This window comes from Lonchura striata, chromosome 1A (assembly GCF_050655825.1).
Source record: "Lonchura striata isolate lonStrDom1 chromosome 1A, ASM5065582v1, whole genome shotgun sequence".
NCBI classification, from domain to species: Eukaryota; Metazoa; Chordata; class Aves; order Passeriformes; family Estrildidae; genus Lonchura; species Lonchura striata.
The window spans coordinates 26,636,643-26,657,522 of record NC_140741.1 but is presented as its reverse complement, the minus strand read 5'-3'; the positions used below and the strand labels follow the sequence as shown (position 1 = coordinate 26,657,522).

Genomic DNA, 20,880 nt, shown 5'->3' with positions numbered 1-20,880 from the left:
GGCAGAGTGAAAGTGTGTCTGAGATAGGGGGAAACTGAGCACACAGGTCTAGCCCTGTAGAGAGGTCTTCCTTGAGTGCCTGGGAAGTGTCTGTGGTTGGACACATGGTGGGAGTGTGAAACAGAGGGACCCTGGCACGCTGCCCTGCCCTTCTGTTCTAAGGTCCCATGATCTGACATGTGCATGGGGCGGGGTGTCCTTTTCCACATGGAGCCATTCCACACCCCTGCCAATTCTCCTGGGCCCCAACTTATTACTTTTTATTTTAATTTTTTTTTTTTGTATGCTGAGATTGAATGCCCACAGCTTGTAGCTCCCTGAGGAGGCGCTCTGATTTCGGCAGTTTATGTAGAGCACTACCATCCTGCTGTCCCCACGCTTGCTGCACAGGGAAGCTGAGATGGGGGCATGGATATCATCCCCTCTCCTGGGCTGGTTGTCTCTCTGGATCTCTCTGTCTACTCTGTAAAGTGGCCTGCAGGTGGTGTGAAGGGGACTGCATGGTCACCTACCTCATATCTAACTGAACCAGCAAAAGCATGCAGCAATCTCTGGTACTGACTCTAAAATTTCCCTTCCATGGTGGTCTCTGTCCTTGTGTGGGTCTTTGATATCCCTGTCCCTTGCTGGCACCCAGAGGGCTGGAAGTGAAGGTGGCTCAGGGGTGACCAGTGGTGAAGCTGGGGGGTGAGGAAGGAGCTGGAGGTGCCACTTTGCTGCTGTGCCTGCAGGTCTCTGAGGTTTTCCAAAAAGAGAGGACATTGCCTTTCCTTTCCCAGAGAAAGGGAAGCTACATCTTGGACAGCACGAAAGCCACAAGGGACAAATTGCTGAGCTCAGCCCTGCTACAGGGGGCAAGGACCTGGGTGGGATATAAACTCAGCAGTGACACTGCACCCCCCTGCCCCCACCCCATGATCCTCCAGAAATGTTCAAGGCCAGGTTTGATGGGGCTCTGAACAAGCTGGTCACAAGCTGGAAGGTGTCCCTGCCCATGGCTGTGGGCTTGGAACTGGATGATGTTTAAAGTTCCTTCAACCCAAGATATTCTGTGATTCTACAACTGGAAGGGAGGCAGTATGCCCTTTCTCATGCCTTTGGTTGCTGGTGCACCTCTTCCTTTGAGAGTCACGGGTTCTGCAGCCTCCTGGGCAGCAAAATGTCCTTGGACATCCTGGTGAGGATGTGACATGGGGCAGAGTGTGGGGGTTACAGGGCTGGAGGCAGAGGAAAAGAGACCTTCCGGAGCAGAGTCATGGTTTGGGGAGATGGGTGTCACAACCTAGCTTGAGACTCGGGTGTTGGCAGCAGGAGGGACAGTGGGGAACAGATGATCCTGCTTTGGGAGGCAAGCTGGAATTGAAAGGCAGGGGCAGCAACTCAGACCTGTATTCATAGGGAAAGTCTGGGGCTGAGGGAATTCCTGGGAAAAAAATCGTTCTTGGCAAGAACAACACAGGACCCCGCACCTCAACTCCACCAGAGCCCACATCAGCGTCACCATCCCCGCCTCCCTCCAGAGCAGCGGGGTGAGCAGGGCTGCAGAGATCGGGCCAAGCTGCCACAGAGAAGCGGGAGAATCGGTCAAGCAACAGGTTTGACCTCCCAGATCCGCCGTGTGTCACCTCGGAGGTGTCCCAGAGCGGGGATGCCCCGGTGAGGCAAGCCCAGCGTCCAACTCCGGCCTGCCCCCTTCTCCATCCTTCCTGCCCCGGCGGCGCCCCGCCCCATGCCCGGGGGCGGGCCCGGGGCTGGCGGCAGCGGGCTGCCGAGGGAGCAGGTGCGGGGCGGGCCCGCTGCCTCGCCTCTCCTCGCTGGGCTGCTGTCTGCTGATGCCTGCCGTCCAGACGTCCCCCTCACGGCTCTCATCTCTTCTGCCGCCGCCTCAGCACCCAGCCTGGGACGCCCGGCCTCTCCGTCGGGAGCAGGGATGCTCGCTGTCCTCCTGGCAGGCTGTGCCAGCCACGTGCCGTCTCCTCGGAGTGTTTTCCAGTCGTGTGTCCCCTGCCTCGCTGGGGCATTGAGCTCTCCGTAGTCTGTGAAAATCCCCCCTGTTTCAGCGGCATCCTTCAGCTGGGCTGATTCTTTGTCTTCCTGGTCTTTGCCCACCCTGTTCCTTGACCACCTGTGTTCAGACCTTGTCCTTGACTATCTTGCTCCTTCGGAGGCCTCGGGAGGAGCAGACAGCGTCGCGTGGAGGCGCAGGCGGAGTTGGTCCTTGTTCAGCAGGACGCTGGCTGCACGATCGCTTTGGAGCCATGGGCCGCCGGCTCCTGCGCGGTGTCTCTGGAGCCGCAGTCTTCCTTGCCAGTGTGGCTCTCCTCTCCATGCGGCACCGTGGGGCTCGGGAAGCAGCTCAGTACCCAGGGGTCGGGGAGGGGATGGTGGAAGAGCCAGAGGAGCAGAGCGAAGGGAGCCCAGAGGGAGCTGGTGGCAGGGGGCAGAAGGACCTCAGACTCCATCCTCCGGAGGTGTACAGGACCGAGGGAAGCCTGACGCTGGGGGACATTTTCATAGCTGTGAAGACAACCAAGAGGTTTCACCAGAGCAGGATGGAGCTGCTCCTGGACACGTGGATATCCCAGGCCAGCGAACAGGTGAGTGTGTGGATTCTGGCTAGAGAGAAGGTGTTAGTAATGGGGCAGGCACGGGGTGTCAGGACAAGCTAGAGGAAGGGGAGGCTGGGCATGTACTGCCCTTCAGTACTTTGCTTAATTTCCTCTATTTCTCACTTCACGTTCAAAGGGAGATTCTACCCAGCAAAATGTTTTACCAGTAGCTGCTTCATAGGAAAGATGACATACCAGACTGAATGCAGAGACCATCCTGTGTCTGTATGAAATGGTGGCTTTCCATTTCTCCCAGTGCCTTGAGTTTGTTGGGTTTGGAGCTGACAGGCTCTCCCAGCCCTTTGTCAGGATGCCTACACTGTGCCTGAGCACCCATTGCCCTGGAAAGGTGCAGTGCAGTGGGCAAAAGAAAAGGCAGGCAGGCTCCTGGAGGACCTCCTGTAGTTAGCCCTGTTCACCCCCCAGCACATCAGCACAGTCCACAGTTTCCCTTCTTGGGCAGATGCCTTCACGTGCACGATCTTGAAGTGGTGTGGGTGTATTTTTTACTCTTTTTTTTTTTTTTAACTGGGGCCCCAATGTTTCCATCCTTTGCGAAAACAGTTTGGAGAGTTTCCTTCCTGCTGGAGAAACTGATGCAGGGCACCACGTCAGTGGTGCTGTGCAGGCTGGCTTACTGGTGGGCAGGAGTACTCCCCAGAGCTCCGGTGCTTTTCTCCCTCCCTCACAGAGCTGCTCCTCAAGAAAGAAGAAATCCTGTGGCTGCCCTGAAGGGTGGTTTTTTTTTGCCTCTGCCTGTGTGTGATGGGTGCCTATAAGGCAAATTCAGGCCCCAGCGAGGGAGGGGGACGGGGGCGGAGGTGCTGGGTAGGAGAGTGCCTGAAGCCATGCAGGGTTTTCTGGGTAAGGGTGGTTTTCCACTTCATGGTGCTGCAACTGTCTGGTCTGCTGCGGTCTTCACAGGAAGCCATGTCCTATTTTGAGCACGCTTCCTCTCCTGGCTGTGTGTCCCTCTCAGCATCTGAGATGCCCTGCTTCCTCTTGCAGATGCACTTCTCCTTTCCAGCCAGTTCCAGCCCAGCAGCTCCTTGGAGAAACCAAACCCAACCACGTGGCTGCACTGGCATTAGGATATTGCTGGTGGGGCCTTCCCAGTGGGTTTTTACGGAGCAACTCACCTGCCTCTCTTTGTTTGACAAATCAGTGCCTGGCCCTTCTGCTGATGATAGGAATTAGATATTAGCTCCCCAGGCTCATCTGATCCCCTCTGGAATGCAAGTGATGTCCAAACCTTGGAAGAGGTGTTGAATTTTCCATGCTCCTGCCAGCCTCTGAAAAGCTACACAGACTGAGCAGGAAAATAAGAAGGAAGGGGTATAATGGGAGTGTTACTCATTTTTAAACAGAGTTTTTTGAGTGTTATCAATTTTTGTTGCAAGCTCAGTATTTTCCTTCTCCCTCCTCAATTTTCTGTATTTTTCTTCTTTTTTTTTTTACAAAATGGCTTTGAGAGAAGGGGAATGGGAGCAGAAAGGGAGGTAAAAAGAAGTACATGAAAGTCAAAAACTTTTAAAAAAATATATTCCTGCCTAAGGCATTTTTTAAGTTTACAGGAGAGGGCTAATTTTGGAAATTTGACAATATAGAAAACCTCACTTAGCAAAAAAAAGACAGCTTTCAATTTGCAAATGATATTTAATTGTTGTGGGGACAGGAATAGTGCACCAGACCTCCTGTTATTGAGTCCTTATTGAGAGACATAGGCTTTAGGAGCCATCCACAGAGAAATTCAGGTCTCAGAAGTCCTGATGTGCAGAGGCTGTCTTCTCCTAGGGCTGATCCAGCATCTTACTATCTCATTTGCCCTTAATCATGGCTGGAGACCAAGTCAGTGAGTGTTTCTCCACCAGTGACCAGCAGTAAAATTTTAACAGCTGGCTGTGTTGCTGATGCCAAGCCTGGCTTCAGAGCTGGATACCTGCATGATTTCCTCCTGGAGGAAGCAGCCCAGACCTCCCAGGTCAGGCTTAGGTGACTGTAACAGGAGGCAGGAACAGCTGTGGTTTTGATGGCAAGGACAGACTGTATGGGAGCCAAATTAAAAATCCTCTGCGTTGGACTCTGTTGGGGTAGAAAATATATATATATAGAGAGAGATTGTCTTGAAACTGCTCTGTTTAATCTGAAGACATGCAGTTGGTGAGAGGTGGGGAAGTGTGAGATAGGCACTCTCTGCTGGACTATGCTCTGCCTCTTGAGAACTGATCCATGACAAACTTCCCACTGGAGATTGATGTGAAAGCCATTTTAGTGAAAGGCCTTTTCCTCAGCAAAAGCCTAATCTAAGTAGGAGCATGGGTTCTGATGATTGTTTAGCTGGGCAGAACCTTGGAGTGACTTACATTCCTGCCCTAGTAGTTTTGATGGAGATAAGCCCAGCTTTCTGGTGTGGTTTGGTAATGTGAACTGTTTCTAGCACTTCCCCTCCTTTTAGAAGCCCACACACACAGCCAATTGGAAGGAAACCTTTGAATACCCCATCCTGAACTGGCTTTCAGATTTTCAGTGATGTGAATGCACCCCAGATTTTGAATCTGTTCTCTGTGCAGGACACAACAGTAATCCTGCTAATGTGTTTGCATTTTGGAGAGGATTTCTTCATAGATAAATGATACCCTGGGAGCTTAGGCGATGAACATGGCCCTGGATTGTCAGGTTCCACATCTCTATCTCTTTTCCTAGTTTTTTATTGCTAGGCTATTTCCCCAATTTGGGTTGAGGAGGTCTCAAAATCTAGTATTTATCCATTGCCTGGGCTCTTATGTTCATGAAGGGCTGCCAGAAAAAGCTGATTAACTCAGTGGCTCCATATCACTGCTTGCACTGCTGTCCAGCAGACATCCTTTCCTACACAGACATCTTCTCCACTCCAGAATGGAGGAATACTTCCTGTGCTTCATCTCTGGCAGCAGCTGCTGTGCCAGGTTTCCCACCCTCAGGTGTGTGAGGGATGACAAGACAAGGATGGAGGCAGCTGCATTTGCTATTGTGATCTTCTTTTGCACTTATTGAGCAGAGCCAGGTGTGCCATGGAGATCAGAGTTTGAAAGTGCCAGAAAAATCAGACTTGCCTGGTCCCCACACTCATATTTCTCTTTTCCCAGTTATTTTGGACAGTCTGGTGTTGCCTGTGGTGACAGTGTACTTTCATCCTTGGGTTCCACAGGAACATGTTGGATGTCTCCAAAAAAAAAAAAAATCTCGCATCAAGAGAAAACTGGGAACCTCAGAATATTTTTACACGTAGAAAATTTGGAAAATATGCATTTTTCTATTTTAAGTCAGTTAAATGTGGTGCTTGTTAGAGATGTGTTATCAAGTTGATTTTGGATGTGTAAGCTAAGCAAGTAATTTCCAGCAACAATGTTTCTTGGGGTTTTTTTTTTTTTTTTTTTGAAAATGTCAGAAAGTTTCAACGGCTTCAGATTTTGTTTTGCTTAAGATGAAAATATTTGCCATAGTGGAAATTTCTATCTCTGACATCCTGGCAAGGGAAATCCCGTGCTGTTGACAATCCCTGCCTTGTCTGAAGGTTATGATATGGTCCCCTGACCCAGAGCAGTTCCCTTACCTGAGACTTGGCTAATTGCTGCTTTTCACATGATCCCCTTGAAAGTGGTTTGAACTGAGAGATTTTACTGGTGGGATAGGGTAGGAATGTGTGCATGCTCCATTGCTGCAGTTCAGCTCGTGGAGGGTCATTCCCCAAGCACTGTAGCTCATCCATCTGAGATCAGGAAACCATCCTGCTGTCTCTGCTTGAGCCAGGTATCTTTGAGGGTCCTGCACTACCTTATTTTCACATACACATTTCTCCAGCTATGTCCTCTAGACAGGGATATATCTTCCAAATGCTGGGTGGGTGTGGGGAGATGTAGAGACTCGTGTCTCCCTGCCAGAACCTTTGGGAGCAGCGATGCCTCCTGGAGCTGTTGTCTGCCTGCCTGGTTCCCTTTGTGCCTGTGCAGGTGCTGTGCTTAACCAGCCTGTGGGCAGCTGGTGGGGAGACTGTTTATGGCTCGCGACTGCTTTTTCATTTCATGAAAGCTCATTTTCTGCCTGAGGAAAGCTTTTTTCCACCAGCCCTGATCCTCGCCTGGCTCTGAAGAGGGGGAGATATGCCACATAATGGCAGCAAGGGGGATTAGAGAAGCCTGGGAGTGGAGGAAGAGGAGGAGGAGGGGGCAGAAAGTCTCAGGGGGCTGTGCACACTTCACAAACAGGCAGATGTTCTTTTAAACCAAGCATCATTTTACCACAATGCTTTAATTTTTCTACCACTGACACCCAATCCAGGTTTACCTTGCCCCCTCACTCAGTGTCATGGGTCCCCTCTTCCCAAGGCAGTGGGATGGATGTGAAAATAAAGCCACACAAGTGCTGCTGGTTGTGCCCTGCAGGAAGGGGGAGCACAGCAATCCTTCTATTAATCTGCTGTCTCAGAGTGGGTACAGCAGCAGACAATGGAGTGGGGTAACCATGTCAAATGTGTCTAGCTGTGGGAGGAGGAAGTGGGCAGCCAGGAAGAGCACCAGCTCCATCCCTGAGAGTAATCTCTTCCTTGTTTCCCTAGACCTACATCTTCACTGATGAAGAAGATGGTGCCTTGAAAAGGAGAATGGGTAATGACCTGTCCTATGACAGCACCTTTCTACCTTCAGCCCCTGAACTGTCCTGGCCTTGAGAGGGGGTCTGGTGTGAGGGCTGGCTGTCCTGCACAGCCCTGCCCATTTAAACACGCCTCTTGCTGAATCCTGTGGTGGTGGTCCATGATTTGCTGTGGTTGGCTTACCCCGGGGCATGTGGCTGACTGGAGGCAGGGTGCTGCCTGCATTAAAGCATCCATAGGTAGAATCTCTGCATAGTGGTTGGCAGTGGGCAGGGTGGAAGTGTGGATGGCAGGTGTCCTAGTCTTGGCCAAATTGCTTGGCTCTGTCCGTGTTTCATCTCCTGGTATGGGGAAGAGTGGAACCCATGTCACCATGGGCTTGGATGCCTTTTGGGGGGCCATGAGGAGACTGTCTGTGAACAAATCCCTTCCCTCCTGCCCAGATGTCCTCTCTGTGACTGTGCAAAGTAGGCTGGCTCTGAGTTTTCCCTCCTCTGGCAGGTGGCCATGTGATCTTCACCAACTGCTCTGCCGAGCACAGCCACCTGGCCCTGTCCTGCAAGATGGCTGCGGAGTTTGACGCCTTCCTGGCCAGCGGCCTAAGGTGAGGCAGGACTGCTGTGGGGGGACCCCTGAGAGCAAGAGGCACCCTCCTTACTGCAAACTTCTTGTGTCTTCCTGTCTGCCCCAGCTGGTTTTGCCACTTGGATGATGACAACTATCTGAACCCTCGGGCACTCCTGAAGCTCTTGTCCTCCTACGCGGAGACATGGGATGTTTACCTGGGCAAACCCAGCCTGAACCGACCCATCTGGGCCTCAGAAACACTGCCAAACAACCAGACGGTACAGCCTGTGGTGGTGTGGGAGCAGTGGGTTGTTTTGGTGTTCTGGCTCACATTTGTTGTGGTTTAACCCCAGCCAGCAGCCAAGCCCCATGCAGCTGCTCGCTCACTCTCCCACCAGAGGGAGTGGGGAGAGAATCGAAAGGGCAAAAGGTAGAAAACTCGTGGGTTGAGATAAAGACAGGGAAAGCAAAACCTGGGTACACAAGCAAAGTAAAACAAGGAATTAAATCACTGCTTCCCATGGGCAGGCAGGTGTTCAGCCACCTCCAGGAAAGCAGGGGCCCATCACATGTAAGGGTGAGGACAAACACCATCACTCCAAATGTCCCGCCCCTTCCTCCTTCTCCTCACACTTTATACACTAAGCATGGTATCATATGATCTGGAAAATCCCTTTTGTCAGCTGGGGTCACCAGACCTGGCAGTGTCTCCTCACAACCTCCCTTACACCCCCAGTTTCCTCACCAGTGTGGCAGCAAGAGAGCAAAAAAGGCCTTGGCTGTTGTATAAACCCTACTTAGCAATAACAAAAACATCTCTATGTCATCAATGCTGTATTCAGCACAAATCCAAAACACAACCCCACACTAGCCACTGTGACAAAAAGTTAACTCTACCCCGGCCAAAACCAGCACAGTATTGCAAGGAGAGATGGGTCCCAAGAGCAGTGACAACAGCTGAAAACTTGCCATCTTGTCTAAACATGACTGTAGATGTTGACTAAATTTGATTATCCAAAGGGCAGAGTTTCACGTTTCTGCTCTGACTTTGGGTATATGTCTGACAGGACAAAAGCCTGCCCTAGGCATCTCACCTGTTGCTGCCAGCAGGAGCAACTGGCTGTTCCAGTTATGAGGAAGTGAAAATCCATGTTGTACTGCTAGCAAGTCCTTCCTCTGGGCAGCAGTCAGGGGTCTGGGGTGACAACAGGGCTGTGTTTGTCCTGACATCAAAGCCGGGTTTCCAGCATTCCCACCTCTGGGAGTGTGGTATGGTCTGAGCCTCTGCCATTGATTGTCTCTGGTGTTTCCCTCCAGAAATCCGTGCGCTTCTGGTTTGCCACAGGAGGGGCTGGGTTCTGCATCAGCCGCAGGCTGGCAAGGAAGATGGTGCCCTGGGCCAGGTGAGCTGGGCAGTGTGGGAGCCCTTGAAGGGATGAGCAACATGGCTGCACATTAATTCCTGGCAGTATCAGACCTGGATTTGTGCATGTGGTGCCATGTAGAGTGCCACATGCTGCCCGTCTGCAAGATGTGGGACTGGAGGAGGGGTGTAGTGGACGGGTCTGCCAACTGGTTGAAAACTGGCAAGAGCAGGCACATCAGTAAACATGGTCACAGGATGATGTACTCCTCTCTCCCCTTCTCCTTAAGGCGCTTGGTTACTCCCCACACTCCTTCCAATCCCTTTCAGTTTTGTGTGACTCTTATCTCCCCTTCATCTGCCTCTTTCCAGCTTTCCGTACGTCCCTCCTGAGATAATTTTCTGTTCCCTCACCCAAAACCCTCTTTGGCTTCTCAGGTGTCCACTGTCATTTCCTCAGCTTGATGCATGGAGAACGAAGGTAGGTCCCAAGGTCATGTTATCCCTGCCTAGAACAAGATGATGCCCTAGGTTATACTGCAGGCATGTACACTGGTAGGCATTGGCTGTGCCTTAACCAGCCTTAACCAGATCTGAACATACCCAGAAGGACAGATTTGATCCACACCAGGTGGCTTCTGTAGCCAAATCCCGTGATAGGTATTTTATGGTAGACCCAGTCAGGAGGATGATCTGTCATCTAGGGTAAAGTGAAAGTGGCACAGGTAGACAGTGCTTAACCTGGCATAAAGTCTGCCACTACTGTTTTTAAGGTGCTTAAAACACATTTCAGTTTGCTGGGGGCTGTTGTAGTAGACAACACTTTATATTATGTAAATAATTCCAATTCCAGAAGGCTTAAAATTGGGTTTAGCCTGTCACCAAAAGGTGGCCAAGTATGTGGTGTTGCATTACCGTAGATGGCTTATCCAAGCTGCATGTCCTGTTTTTATTTCCTCCTGGACCTGGCCATGTGCTTCCACTGTTTCTCTTGTTGTGGCTTGTCTGACCCCCCCAGGGGCTCAGTGCACTTCACCAAACACGTGGAGAAGTGACTCAGTGAAGTCTGTCAGCTCTCTACATCAGCTTACCAAGGCCTTGGATTATGTATCGGGGTCAGGATGGCTGGGAATGGTGAAAGAGCAAGCCTGTTCCCGAGTATGTGCAGGTGGAACTCAGGGATTTCTTGCCTAGTTACAGAATTTACTCTGGTTTCAGTAATATCTCCAGCCCAGGTGGCTGCCTACATCTGCCCCTACCCTTTTCCTAACCCATGCAGCCCTACTCTTTTCCAGTGGCAGGAACTTTGTGAGCACTTCTGAGCTCATCCGCCTGCCGGATGACTGCACCGTGGGTTACATCATCGAGTGCAAAGTTGGTGGGCAGCTGATTCCCAATTCGCTCTTCCACTCCCACCTGGAGAACCTGCAGCTCATCCCCACCTCTCAGCTCATGCAGCAGGTAAGGAGGGGAAAGGAAGCAAGAGGGAGGTGTGTGAGGAAGGAGAAGTGGAGGGGAGCTTACAGGCATATTGTTCTGCTGATGGCACTGATGAGCGTTGAATCAATCAAGTGCTCTTCTGGGGAGGCTTTCCTGACAAATGCTTATTTGAAATAAGGAGCAGATGTTGCCTGCAGCACAGTTGCCAGTCACAGTGCCCTGGGATCAGTGGTGGGGAGCACATGTATGGGGAGTGATGGGAGGATTGAGGGCATCCCTGGGAGAATGTCGCACAAGGACAAGCAGAAATGATGATTGATTGGGAAAGGGCCTTTGACATGTCACTCTCTCTGCCTTGTAAAGGACCAGTGGGCAAAGGACCAGTAGGGTGGACCATCATGGGAAAGAAGACAGGAGAGATGTGGAAGGCTGGCTAGCTTTCTCTGCTAAGCCAGCAGAGAAAGAACTAGAATGGGAATTTTTGTCATCCACAGCAAATTCCTTACTCCTGAACTCATCTCATTCTCTCTACTCCTTTCTCACCACTAATTTGTAGGTCACCCTCAGCTATGGTGTGTTTGAGAACAAGCTCAATGTCATTGAGCTCAGCGGTCCCTTCTCGGCCCAGGAGGATCCCTCAAGGTATGGGGCATGAGTGCTCTGGGTGCTGCTGTGTGAGCCCTCAGACAACAAGCTGGGATAGGGAGGCAGCCCAGTGGGGTGCAGGAGGGCTAGAGGGAGAGACAGGAACCTTAGGTGAGGGGCACCCCAGCATTAAGCTATTTGTGAACACTTACAAATGTTGCAAACCTTTTTGGTGAGTAGGAAGAAATGAAGCATTTAAAACATTTTATTTGGACAATGCTGAAAGTATTGCTGTTTATTTCCCATTTTGAGACTGAACAAGCTAACCTTTTACCTCAGGGACAGAAACAGAAATGTTCTTTTTAAACTCAGGAAAGGAAATTCTGCTTGTTTTTTCATTTTATGCTTTGCTGAGAAAACTGAAGAAAAAAAGAAAAAGGTTCACTTCAGGCTGACTGCAAACAAAACTGTTCTTTGATTTACCTTCTCCTCTTTGAGTGAGCAAACCTAAAGTTGTTATTTGCAGAGCATGAGTAGGAAGATCCTGGCTGGAGATAGCGGGGGTGGGAAGCAGCTAGGTGATGAAAAGAGCATCAGCAGAACCAGTGCCTGTCTCCCTGCCTGTGATCAGGGTGAGCTGTGGGCTGGGGCTCCATGGGCTACAAATGGATTTGGGTATCTCAGGGAGGCTTTGCTGAGAGAAGACGTCTTGGAGTGAACAACCAGTCCTGAGCTCTGTGGTGCAGGGTGGGCACCTGATGTGGAATGGGGCATGAGGGAGAGGCCTCCCATCTTCTAGCTGTGTGCTGGTGTAAAAACTGTCCTCTGACCTTACCTTGCTTTGTCCCCAGCAGGTTTCGATCCCTCCACTGCCACCTGTATCCTGACACTTCCTGGTGCCTGCAGGCTGCTGACTGGTGATGCCTGAGCCTCAGCTGCAGGGGATCCAGGTGACACCTGTTCACCCGTAGGGAGTGGGACATTGAAGAAGCTTGGTGCTCCCAATTTCACCTTCACTCTGGTGGTCTTGGTGCTCTGTGATGGCTTTCTTGCTCCTCGCTCGATACTGGTGACACAGGACAAGAGACAAGGTCTGATCCAAAGATGGATAAGATGGGCTGGATACATGAATGAGCTTCTCATCTGAGCTGGAATATGTGCAAAGGATGGGAGCTGTATGCCTTCTGAGCAGATCAAGGATCGGATAGTGACTGCTGGGCATCTGGGTAGAGATGAGGACTTGCTGCTGCTGCTCTGTGCCCTAGCTGCATCTTGCTGGACTAGAAGGGCCCTGTGTGTGCATACCTGGTGCCCAGCTCCTGGTGGAAGCATGCCATGGCTCTAGACTCTCTGAGCAGGGCCTCCTCCTCCACATTGGTGTTTTCCCTACTGCCCACACTTTGCAGCCACAGACCTGCTGAGTTTCTGCATAGTCAAAGTCTGTAGAAATGGAAAATGTGTCAATTTTTGGGCTGAATGAATCCTGGAAAAGCAGAGTCCTTGCTCAACAGAGGGGAGATGGGCAGGAAGTACAAAGAATCAGGAATCCCCTGCTCTGTTGGGACAAAAGAGAGGGCATGGAGTAAAGGAGCCAGGGGGAAACTGAGTGAGATGGGGATGGTTCCTGCATGGAACGTTGAAGGTTTGATCTTGTATGGTGCTGCATTATTCCTCTCCTTTTACCTTCTTGATGTGGGGTCAGGATAATCTCTTGCTCTAATTACCAACCTGTCGGCTGAGATTAGAGTCCAGCTCCTATCTGTGAGAAGAGACATAAAGGATTAGAGCTGGCTGAAAGAGAGGAGGAAGGAAGAGATGGAGAAGGAGCACTCAGGAGCGGATTAGAGGTTACAGCTTTACAATCTTTTCTGTCCCCAACAAAAAAAAATTAAGTCATGAAGGAATGGAAACAGCAAGGCAAAGAGCTTTTTATCTCTGTAGGGCTTCCCTCCAGATGCCAATAGCAGCTTTTTGCCTTCCTGCTCTCCCTGCTGAGCATAACAGGGGGAAGGAATGGACCCATAGAGGTTACAGTCTTTCTGGCATGTTTATGATGGGTCCTTCTCTCAATACAGTGCCTGGTGTGAAAGCTGGGCAATGGTCCTTGCTGGGGAATGAACTCTGGCACCATTTTGTCCTTGTACAAACAGTTAAGTGGCTGGGGGAGGTTTTGCAGGGAAACCTGGAAGGCAGAGAGGCTGTTTTAAATGGCAGGTGGTGCCACAAACAGGTATTTTTCTTTAAAGAGTATTTCAAAACAGACTGCTGGGATCTGTGAGAGATCCTGTAATCTCCAGATGAAAGGACAAATGCCCTTTCTCTAAAGAGCTGCTCAGTTTTGATGCTGCTGATGTGACTAAGCCTGCTGCTGGTGGGCTGGAAGAGCCAAAGGCGTCTGTCACTGTGGCTTTGCTGTTTTGAAAACTGGCCACTCTGTCACCTCCTTCCACCCCCAAGCACCAGCATCTCCTACACAGTGCACAGAGAATTCAAAGGAAAGGCGTGAGAAAGACCTTCCACCTCTGTGAAGGGGGATCTAGAAAGGAATGAGCACTTTAATTTCTGGAAAAAACAGAAGTCAGGAGCCTGCAGAGCTGTTTTCCAACCTGGTCATACTGGCATTTAGTCAGCTTGTGTAGCAGCACACAGCCTTGCTTTCTTCTGTTGCACAACAGGCCTCTGAAGTAGAAGTTTGTCCTGAGCAGGCACAGGAGCGAGCTGATGCCAGTGACCATTCCTTGAGCTGTGGAAAGCCCTTGGCTCACACGGCTGCGCCAGCCAAGAATCCACGTGGCACAAAGCAGAGACACGGCTATTGGAAGAGGGATGCAGCACCAACAAGTCCTGCCCCACAGGACCAGTGGTTTGGGTGCAACCAGAAGATGAATTACAATTTTGTGAGAAGGAGAGTCTTCAAGAGAAACCTACACCACTTGGATATATAATTTTTCCCCATTCAGATTTTCGGATGATGCTAATAGAGACTTTGAGTTTAAAAGCTGGTCCTGGCTGTAGATGTCCTGGTGACATTCAGAGCAAAATGTGATTCATGTGAGGAAACTGCTACAGCAGCTTCACTTCCCTGGGGTTTATAAAAGCAAAGCAGAGAAACTGAAAGCTTGCTTTGGATCCTGGCTTCAGCTGGTCTGAATTGACCTGGTGCCTTTTGCATGGCTGAAGATCAGATGTTTAATGGGTTCAATCCTTGAGTGCCTGCATGGGGACCCGTTTAAGACTGGGTTTCTTTGCTGGAGCAGTTAAGTGCTACTTTTGTGGAAAATGTTTTGTCTCATAAGGAAACAGAACAGATGAGAAGATGTCTGGGGCAGGGCATCTCTTGGGCCATAGAGAAATGCATGACAGAAAAGTCCTGCTATGCCTGTGACGACAGTACGCTGGAAAGAAAATAGCTTCTGAGTTGACAAAAGAAACCAGGTTTTCTCTAAGAACAGAGAGACAGCTTAATGGGACGTTCACCACATGAAATCTGATCAACGTTAAAACATGAGTTAAAATTAGTTTCAGGAATGGTTCCTGCCCCTGGGGTTTGCTGTCAGATATTGTGGTTTTACAGTCTCATTTTCCTAGTTTATTAAAATGTTTAGCTGCTTGGGAAAATGAGAAACAATCTCATGTGAAACTTTTCAGGGGGCTGTCTTTTTTTAGTCTCTTTCTCTTGATGTAACAAAGATTTTGGAAAGGTTCTGCTGGGTCTATTAAATTTGTATTTTCTTTTTTTATTTTTTTTTAATATCTCTATCTTTCTGTAGCTCACACTTCTTTTTTTCATTTCAGGGAAAAAAAAAATAACAAAAAACAAACCTCTCCCAAGAACAAAAAGGAATGGAGTCTTTATATTTTACTGGGAAAAATGAGGTCAAAGTCAAGGGTGTTGGCATGACCCTGCTGTTGTACAACATTAAGTGTAGTTCAAGGTTTCAAGTACAAACACCTCTGCCTGCCCAACACCATAGCAACCAACACTATTAATGATGTTTCAACTGTATACTGAAAATTCAGAAAAAGGAGGAGGGGAAAAAAAAAGCAGTTACAGTATTTGAAATGTAAAATATTAAGTAAGGCTTTCATGTTAACAATATCTTTTCTTCACTTTCCCCATAGCGTGAAGAATTTTTATAAGAAAAGCCCTATTTGACAGTGCAAAAAAAATGCTAATGACTATCCTTTCTTTAGGGGAAAAGAAGTTAGTTGAAATAGGTGGGAAAATGCAGTTGTTGCTAAAGACTTGAAGGGGAGAGAGAAGAATAGCAACACTAGACAATGGTTTTGTCTCTGGTGCCAACTCCTCTTAACAGCTCTGCTGCCAAAGAAAATCAGATTCCTGAGCCACTGTGGGATTTGCCCAACTTGTACCTGGACTGCAGCCTTCAGCTCTCTCCCCAGGCTTCTTGCTAAGGAAGCAGCCTTCAAAAGGTGAGCAGTTTGTCAGACAGAAGTCAAAGGATGAGAAATAGGAACAGGAAGAAAGGAGATTGGAAGGATAGAAACCACCAAGGAAGGCCTTGGAGGAGTGTGGGAGTTTTAGCAGTGCATTGAAAGTGCTGTTTGCAGGAGCAGGAAATGGGATGCTGCCTGGCCCCCCAGGTCTGGATTTTTTTTTTGTAATCAGGGCACCTGGAGCTCCGCAGTGCCACTGAGGATGCCAGCCTGTGAGACAGAGTCCACCTTGGAAGAGGGGAGACCAGTTTGGTTGGCCCTGAACCTCTTATTTTTTTCAATAACACTCCAGATTAGTCAGTGGCTTTTTGTCAGTGTTACAGTCACTTGCTTACAACAGATTTAGCTTCTTAATTTACTTCTTCTGCCCTTGCTTACAATGCAGGCTTTTCAGACAGTCCAGAATGGGATCAGCAGCTCCTTTAATTAATTTGTTAAATTTCTTTTGTCTTCAGTCTCTGAAAAACCTGACTTGACAGCTGGCTCTACACACTTCTGGGATGGATGCAAAGCTGAAGGAGGGTGGGTGACTACTCCATTCAGTGAGTGCATGGTCACAGGGAGGCATGGACCATCCTTATGTTTTTCCTCGAGGAACCTGCTGGCAGTTAGTGAGCAGTTGGAGATGGAATCTCAGACTAACTGGAACTTTCTCCCCTGCCAAATAGTGCTCATCATGTGGCTTCTTCATGGAAGAGGATGCAAATGTTGCCATAGACATAAGCAAGGCCAGAAAGAAGAGCAGCATCATAAATATTAAGTAACTGTGCCTGTTCTCACCAGCTGGTGCAGGAATTTTTCCTGTAGACTTTCTGCATAAATACCTGGGAGGTTAAAGGAGTGCAGAACTGAGCTGTAGTAGCTCAGATGGCATTGCCTCTTAAGGCTGTTCCTTGACAGCCTGAGATTTTTTTCCCTTCCTGTTTGATCCATCTTGAACTCCAAGAAAGCAGGGAACTTATCTCTCTCCCTATTTGAACTGTAAGTGATTAATTACAGACCCCAAGAATGGGCTCCTTGCCTATCTCTTGTGTTTAAATTGCCTTCCAGGATTTTGCAAGGCTAAGGAGCCTCTTCAGACTTTACAGCTGACTGTGCCTCGGTTAAGCCTCTCTTGGTTTTGTTGGGAGCTGCATCTGATCCATAGTGAACTTTAAGAACAAATTAAACAGGATTTGCTGGCCCTGACCCTTCTGCCACTGCTTGAAAACAAGACAGTGTTGATTTTAGCAGTGTAGGGAGAAGAAGTGCGATGAAACAAGGCATTTGGATGGGGAGAGATGCTGCTATTCTGAAACCCTGCTTTCCCCATCCCACACCCAGAAGTGGGGCACAGAGGGAGTCTGCAGCTGGTGCCTTTGGCCACGTTGTATCAGATGGAGGATATGCCATGAAATACCCAGCAATTGCACTGGCAAAGAATCCAACAGCCCTGGTTCTGAGCCAAGGCAAGCTTGCACTTCGTGCTGTTCAGGGTGCCTTCTCTGAATTACTTACAAACAGAGTGAGGAAGGAAGAGAGGGCTTACAGGATCGATGAGGCAGTATTGTTATGTCTAAGCAGGGAGAAGAAGGTGCTTTTTGGGCCAGGGAGGGGCAGAGTTCAGGAGAAAAGTTTCCTTTCCACCCTGAAATACCATGAAGATCTGAAAGGTTTTTGGTATAAGCTCATGTGGTATAAGCACATGAGAGGTGAGGGATGAAGCAAGTGGTTTGGGTAAGAGAAAGAACCAGAATAAAAATTCCACATCCTCTTCATGGCTGTGCTGGCAAATAATGAATAGTGGTCTGATGGGGCTTAGGGGCTCAGAAAAAAGGGGAAAGTCAGAAGGAAAAAGGTAAGAACTCTTCCCGTCTCCAACCACCTTGTTGCTGGTGGTTTCTCTCTCGTGGCTCTCCCAGTAGCATAGGAGGAGCATAGGGTTGGCAGAGAGCATCAGCTTCTACTCTGTGCTACATCTTCTGCCTGAGCATACCCCACGTAACTCAGCTTCCCTGAGCACTGGGAGAAGCAGCAGGCTGGGGCAACGAGCAGGATGAATGTGCTGACAAGAGTCTGACCCTTCCACACTACCCCACCTTTCCCACATCACCATCAGTTTTGGCTGGAGTGAGGCTGACTGTAGAAGCTGGCCAAGCTCTCTACTTGCCACGGTGTTTTTTCTGCAGGGGAGAAGCTCCTCTCTGGCCTCTCTGACAGGCTTGTTTCCCAGAGGCATGGTGTGGGGTGCAGGCAGACAGAGTCTCGGTGCAGCTGGCAGGGAGAGCAGGCCCCCCCACACCCTCTCCTTTCTCCCTGGCATTCAGCTGTATTGGACGGTGTCTGTTTTTAGCAAAAGTCGCAGATTCAACAGCTGAGCTGATTTTCCAAAGGGACATATAAAACAAACAGCCTGCCATCTGCTCTATTGTCCTGGAATAGCGGCTTGGAGAGTGGGGGAGAGGGAAGGAGGGGAATGAGAGGATTGAGAAGGGGACTGGGAGGAAGAGGAAGGGAAGGAGTGGGAGCAGAAGAGAGGAAAAGGCAGAAAGGGGAGGCAGGGAGGTCATGGCAGAGAGGGGAGACTGAAGGAGAAGAGAAAGAAGGGCACAAAGAAAAAGGAAAGCTGTGTGGAAGCTGTGTGTTGAGGGGAGAGGACCAGAGGCAGGCATGGGGGCAAACAGGGCTTGCTTGGGATCACCCTGGCTGCATTCCTCAGCCCTATGAGCAACAGAGGCAGGCAATATGAGCACCCCAGTCCTTGCTGAGCCAGAGTCTGACTGCAAAGTGGACATAGTGGCCTGGATAATCACTCCTCTTCCACCCACTCAGCCTTGCCTGCTACACACCCCCACCTCTGCTCTGACTTTTATTGAGTGCCGCAGGGCAGGGATTGAACTCCAGGTTTGGCAGCAGAGTAAATAACAGCAACATTGGTCTCTCTGGCCTGGGAGGGAGGAGGGCTGGTTTTAATCAAAGGTAAATAACAGTCAGTATTGTCTGAACCTTAATCCAATTTCCTAGAACTGGAGAATAATGTTCCAACTTAAACATGTGGCACTGGCCCACCAGAGAGGGATGGCTACTCAGTCAGCAAGCTGCTTGGCACAGGACAGCCAAGGAGAGCAGAGCTGGGGGAGATGCCACAAGGCAGGTAATTTATCCTAGCTAACCTGGGACTGTGCTGTTCTGTTTTAATTCTTCCTGGTTTATTTTCCAGGCTTCAGTCATTCCAAAAGATGGGGCTGGTTTCTGACAGGCAGCACGTCTTCATGTAATGTGGGCCCAGTTGATTAAAAGCTCTCTGATTTGCTTGGTTGACAGGAGACTTGGGACCAAGCTGATACCCTGCATCTGCATCCCTGGAGGTAATTTTTTCCTCTTATGGTGGCCTGGAGAAAGGTGCTTATAGAGTCATGCTTGCTGTTACCTGGACATGGCATGAATCATGTTTGTGCCATATCAAGTTCCTGCTACACATGACATATAAGCAAGATTTCAGTGTTGGAAAACAGTGTTTATATTGTTAGTCTGGTAGCACAACAATCTGTGTGACTGGAAACTGCACTCTGGCTTGGTCTCATATTTGAATCACAGAGAGTTAGAGAGGTGCTGTTATTCAGCTATCAGGAGGTTATCTAATCCTGCAGCAGGGCCAGCCACTTTATACCCCTTCCAGCAGATTTGTCCAACTGACTCTTAAAACACATTGTTCTGTCCAGACTATCAGTGCTGGAATTGAAAACCCAGTTTCTGATAGTAAAGCACTGATACCTAGTTGATTTTGAAAAGACAGGTTTGTTCTGCAGTGCTGTGCCAACACCATTTGTAGATACCCACTGAGCAGCTCTGTCAGGGTCCTGGGCACTGATTTCTCCTCTGTGGGGCAGCTGATTTGCAATTCTCTGGAACAAAAACGGCCTGGTGAGGCCAGGATGTGTTTGGGAAGAGGCAGAGACACATCCTAGAGCTGAGGGCAGAGGAGGCCAAGCTCCCTTCCAGCCCTTTCATCTTTCGAAATGACTTGGCAGTCAACAGTCACAGCTCAAGCTGCTGTGTGGACAGAACAGCTGTCCACCTGTGGGTGGACCGTAGTTTTAAGACCTCTTTTCAAGACTAAGCCTTTTGTAAGCATCAAGGCCATGGAGTGAAACCTTCCCACCAAAAGCTCCCTGGTGGCAAACATGGCCCAACACACACCACGCTTTTGTGACTGCCAATTCCATCCAATATAATCTGGATGGATCAGGGGCAGGTGGGATAGCTGTGAGTTCATCCTCCCATCTCTATCTCTGACAGCCTGGGATCCAGCAGCAAAAGAGAGAGAGGGCACCCAGACACATCCAGGGCAGCACAGGCTAGTTCAAGAAGGAGAGAGGGCTGTCCTTCACGGAGGGGATGTCCAATCCATAGAATGACCTTTCCAGACAGGTCAGAAGTGCAGCTCCAGAGGTGCCTTAATGCTCCTTCCCTTCCCTGGCCATGCACATACACTTTACTGCTGGTCATCCATCCCTGCCCTGAGAAAGCCCAGCCCCACTGCTGAAAATTATGGCAGGAGAGAGGAATGGGGAAAATATATTTTATTTATAGCTGACTGTGTGTTTCTTTCCCCGCTGCTCAGCTCTCTCCGGGAAGCACGGTGCTTTTGTCTGCCTGCCGTCCCCAGCGTGGCCCCAGCGCTCTGGGACGGGAAGGGGCAGGAGGAGGAGAGCGGCTCTGGAGGCGGCAGGCTCCGGTCAGCACCCTGGACAGGGACGGGCCCGCCGCCCCTGCCCCCTTGCCTTCCCTGCCTTGCCTCGTCTTTCTTTGCCTTCCCTTCGTCTCGGTCTGGGCTGATGGGCAGCCTGGGATGGGCAGCCTGGGGTGGGCAGCCTCCTGGTGCGGCGCGACCCCGCTTTGCCTCGCAGCCTGCACCAGCACATTTTTTCTCTTGCTTAAGAGCAAATAGTGCTGTGGCTGTGCGCGCAGCTGCTCTGAAGCTGTGGCTTAGATCTGGGTTATTTTTGCAGATAAATCCTCTTTTCTATCAGATTTGACATCAGGCAATCTCTCCAGATCCCTCCCTTTCCCCCTGTCTGGTTCCCCGCTTCCCTTCCATGCCCTGTATTCTCCTTCCTTGCATCTGTGCTCTCCCCTCTATATGGCTCCCTCCCCTTTTATTTCCCTATAGCCAGGTCTCTGTGAATATAATTTTATCTTCTTGCTTTCTGCTGCTCTGCATCTCCACATTGCTCTTTGTGCTCTCC

At 49.8% G+C, this 20,880-nt stretch overlaps 1 protein-coding gene across 2 annotated transcripts; it reads left to right on the top strand.

Annotated features, from left to right (window-relative positions):
- Positions 1–1,746: 1,746 nt before the first annotated feature.
- On the top strand, positions 1,747–20,127 carry MFNG (MFNG O-fucosylpeptide 3-beta-N-acetylglucosaminyltransferase). Of its 2 annotated transcripts, none has more exons than XM_085569243.1 (8): positions 1,747–2,597; positions 7,204–7,252; positions 7,741–7,843; positions 7,931–8,084; positions 9,124–9,209; positions 10,465–10,630; positions 11,166–11,251; positions 12,046–20,127. In XM_085569243.1, exons 1-8 carry the CDS (start codon positions 2,259–2,261, stop codon positions 12,113–12,115), a joined length of 1,053 nt encoding a protein of 350 aa, XP_085425369.1. In that variant the 5' UTR covers positions 1,747–2,258; the 3' UTR covers positions 12,116–20,127. The 2 variants fall into 2 exon arrangements, with proteins under 2 accessions (XP_085425369.1, XP_021409684.3); XM_021554009.4 differs by having other exon boundaries at positions 1,749–2,597; positions 12,049–20,127.
- The last annotated feature ends 753 nt before the right edge of the window (positions 20,128–20,880 follow it).